Raw genomic sequence first — 4,170 nt, 5'->3', positions numbered from 1 at the left:
GTCGATCAGTTCTGCTTACAGATTATTGCAGTTCAGATTTTGGTGGTATCGGTATATCCGCCACGTTCATCACAATCTCATTGCTGACATGTGATTAATTCAATAGACATTCCTCCCTTGCTTTTCTATTATAAGTTATTCTGCTATTTTTATTCTAATATATTGTTCTATGGCAGTCTTCTCATAGTTAAGGATGAGATAACGTTTTAAGAAATATTTCAAAAGTGCATCTTCAGAATAATAACACTTTGCACGATTGTTTCTACAATTTAGATTGAAAGCCTAGACCACAGAAGCATATTGAACTTTCAACCATGCCTTTTCTTTCCAAGGAAGAGTTGCCAAAGAATTGTTCTCCTCCACGCCCCCTTTTTTTGGGTCTAATTTCCTTTTGCGCAATCCGTTGATATGGTTCTTTGCAGCTAATTAGAAATGTTAAGAATGATTTAGATGAATTATATACCTAAGGAAAGAACACAGATTTTCTGGTCGCCTAATGTAGTAAAACAATAAAAAGAAAATAACCAATATCTGTAAGAGATGCAAATAGTAAGAAGCAAACTTGAGAGCCACATGGAATATCTTTAATATCTCTTACACACTCAATTAGGTTGTGTCCAGTGAGAATTTGTGTGGAGTAACTCGCATATAGAAAGTACACTTGGGAAATCCTCTTTAGCCTTGCAGATTCTTCGTAATAAGAACCTTAAACAAACGGAAAGGTAATGGTACATAAATCTTTAGTCACAACAATGATTAGCCTGACTGCTCCATATGAAGCATTTTAGTAATCCAATCTATTATCTTATTCTTAACATACTTGGTACTGTTATGCTGTTATGTTGGTCAACCCTTATATATATATATATATATATATATATATATATATATATATATATATATATATAGTGCTTGCTAGTTGCTTCCTAGCTCATTTATTCATGTCCGTCCTACTTTTGCCATGGAGCTTGAGCTTAGTCTAGGGGACTCTCCAGCTCTGGCTAAGTGCACTTCCACACCTATGCTGACACCTACATACGCAGGTAAAGAAGACCATGAGCTTGTGCTGGAGCTAGGCGTAGGAACAGCCAAAAGAACTGAACAAGACAATCAGAAGACACCCAAGCAACCAGGAGAAGATGCGCAGGATCAGGAAGATGATGGTGAAGCATGTTTTCGAAGCGAATCACCTGTCGAGCTAAGCCTCGGCTGCCCGCTGCTTCCTGCCTCAGCAGAAACAGGTACACAACAGATTATATGTGCAAACTAGATGTTAGTTTGATTGGTTCTACCTTCCAAGTAGGTAGGCACCTGTATAAAATAGGTTGTGGTCTCGTACATAAGAGCTTCAGAGCATGCAAGTTCTTTGGATGTTGATGAGTCCTCTTTTTATAGGGAGTGCGAATTCAGAGGAGTGCAGACGAGGATTTGAGGTGAACACTGTTGTTGTGGATGGAGAGTCAGCACAAGGAAGATCATTGTCGACATCGTCCTTGCCTAGGGAGGTTTCTGTTCGGCAGGCAGCTGATCAGGAAGCTGCAGAGGATGAGGAGAATAGTGGGGTCGGCAGGGGAGTGAGGAAGAAGCTAAGGCTGTCCAAGGAACAGTCTGCGCTCCTAGAGGATAGCTTCAAGGAGCACAGCACACTGACCCCAGTATGTGTCCTATCCTGTTGTGCTTACTATATTTGCTGTATCTGTGGAACAGCACTTGCATGTCCTATCCCACATGGTACCTCAACAGTTTTGGAGATATCCTTGACATGCTAAGATTTCTTGAAGTGTACCACGTGTGGGTTCCTGTTCTCTAAAAAGTTGTAAGTGATGATGAATAATCCAAAGCTATAAACTAAAAATGTTTTGTGGTGATGCAACATAATCAGAAAGTGATTGTAGACTATAACCCAATGATTTCCTGTTTTTTTTTGTATAATAGAAAGATTAATAGCTGTTTATGTTACAGCTCAACAACTGCGGATTATTTTGTATGAATGTCTTATGGTCACTGAGAAACCATAATCTCCCCCCCCCCCCCCTCCCAAAGCTCAACTTACAGAGTGATGTTACCCATGGAAAATTCAGTTCATGTATTGTCCTTGATGGGAAGTTCTGTAAGAGTTAAGGGCATGCAGGCACACAGTTATGCATGAAACTGTTCGAGCGGGTAGTGGGTTGCCTGGTTTTGCGGATTTAAGGTTGAGTTTTGATCAAATATTTATTTACCATTGTTTGGCACAGAAGCAGAAGAGCGATCTAGCGAAGCAGCTGAAACTTCGGCCACGCCAAGTGGAGGTCTGGTTTCAGAACAGAAGAGCTAGGTAATATAATGGCACACCTTTTTGGACGGCCACTTCAATATTCATGCTTAAAGTTAATTAAGCTAGTGTGTGACAGTTCCGAATGCCCTAGACTCTCATCTTTTTTCTTTGTTACATCGCAGGACAAAGCTAAAGCAAACAGAGGTGGACTGCGAGTATCTGAAGCGTTGCTGCGAGGCGCTAGCGCAGGAGAACCGGAGGCTCCATAGGGAGGTGGCGGAGCTGCGTGCCCTGCGGACTGCCCCGTACCCGTTCTACGGCCATCTACCTGCTGCAGGGTTTAGCACTGCCTGCGTGTGCCCCTCCTGCGATGACAAGGTCATCGCGGCTCACCATTCCTCTATCACTGCAACATCACTGGCGGTGCCACCGCCGTCGCCGGTGTCCACCTTGTTCGCCAGGCCTCACTTCGGACCCTTCACCATCCACCCGGTGCTCCGCCGCCAGCCGTCAGCGACCTCTTGAGGCGCAGTCTGAAATAAAGCTCATGTGCATAACTGTAGATTGCATACTGTAAATATGTAGGCATGTAGGTACTTCTGTTCAACCAAAGGTCAAAATACCATTAGGGATCGATGCATGCATTGTTATTGTCCATAGAAGAAAAGGTAAACTTTGTATAATGTGTGTAGTTGAATAGTAGACCCGACAAATTGATGTTTAGATGATGCAAAGGATATCGTGTGTGTCCCATCTCGACCAGCAGATATTTGTATCTTCGTTCCGCGGTTGCGTGATTGACTCTGCGGACGGATCCTGTCGTTGTACAATATGATATGGCTTGTGGAAGAAAAAAAAAATGTATATATCGTCCCGAAATGTAAAGCTGGGTTTGCCATTTGTGTGCCGGTGGCGTGTGCTATCTTCTTTTTTTTTTTTTGTTGAAGAGTCGATCATGAGGTGTGATGCTGTGACACACTGACACTGACCATGATGATGAGCATTCTTGCTGGGGCAAGAAACGTAAATGGGCGACGCCGACCCGGCTCTGCCAACCGGAATCATTGAGCTGGGGGTGGATGTGTTGCTACGTGTGGTACACTGAAGCATCTGCTTGTTGTTTTGCGTACGTGATTATTGTACCCGGTCGGAAGAAGCTGCTGTCGAGTGTTAATTACCGGAGTTGTTGAACTAATTAATCAAGAGTGTGCCATCATGCATGCCAGTGTCTCGAAAGATCATTTGCAGCTATTGAGTCGGCGAAGAAATGAAGGGATCGATGAAAGAAATTAAAGATCGCTCCAGTGACGAGATAGAATATAAAAACACGCCGCGTTCGTAACGTGAAGTTTTCTCATGACACTGCTTGGTGTAACGAAGAAATTGCCTCCGCTTTACAAGCTGGCTGATGATGGGTAATAATGTGACCAAAATATGTGGCGCCGACTTTAATCAGCAGGTAGAAGACGTTAACCAATACTATTATACACACATGGGCTATTGGCATTTGTCACCTAAGAATGGCACCTATCTTTATATATACTACAACATGCATTATGCTAGCTTTACTTAACTATTCATAGGAGTTTATTGTTACAAAACTAAAAGCAACTGTCAAATGTACGCATATATAGCAGACTTTGTGGTGCATTATGCCTGTTCGTTGGTCCAATTTCTTGCCAGACCTGCACACCTCTGAACGAACTGAAGTTTGAACAACCATGCAGAGCATATATATGATGGATGATCAGCAATTAATAATCGCCGTAGATACGTGCATGCGTCTTGATAATTCTACTTTTAAGTTTCAAAGATAAGTAATCACATACTCCATACGTCCCATAAATAGTACAATTTCAATTTTTTTTAGACAGATTATTGGTGGCGTGAAAAGACTTTCATATCCTCATTTG

At 42.3% G+C, this 4,170-nt stretch overlaps 1 protein-coding gene across 2 annotated transcripts; it reads left to right on the top strand.

The window, feature by feature from the left end:
- The first annotated feature begins 900 nt into the window (after positions 1-900).
- LOC120705563 (homeobox-leucine zipper protein HOX7-like) lies at positions 901-3,008 on the top strand. 2 transcript variants are annotated; one of them, XM_039989981.1, is made up of 4 exons: positions 901-1,241; positions 1,396-1,655; positions 2,241-2,317; positions 2,440-3,008. In XM_039989981.1, exons 1-4 carry the CDS (start codon positions 962-964, stop codon positions 2,780-2,782), a joined length of 960 nt encoding a protein of 319 aa, XP_039845915.1. In that variant the 5' UTR covers positions 901-961; the 3' UTR covers positions 2,783-3,008. The 2 variants fall into 2 exon arrangements, with proteins under 2 accessions (XP_039845915.1, XP_039845908.1); XM_039989974.1 differs by having other exon boundaries at positions 903-1,241; positions 2,238-2,317.
- The last annotated feature ends 1,162 nt before the right edge of the window (positions 3,009-4,170 follow it).

This window comes from Panicum virgatum, chromosome 1K (assembly GCF_016808335.1).
Source record: "Panicum virgatum strain AP13 chromosome 1K, P.virgatum_v5, whole genome shotgun sequence".
NCBI lineage: Eukaryota > Viridiplantae > Streptophyta > Magnoliopsida > Poales > Poaceae > Panicum > Panicum virgatum.
This window is presented reverse-complemented; position numbering and strand designations above follow the sequence as displayed.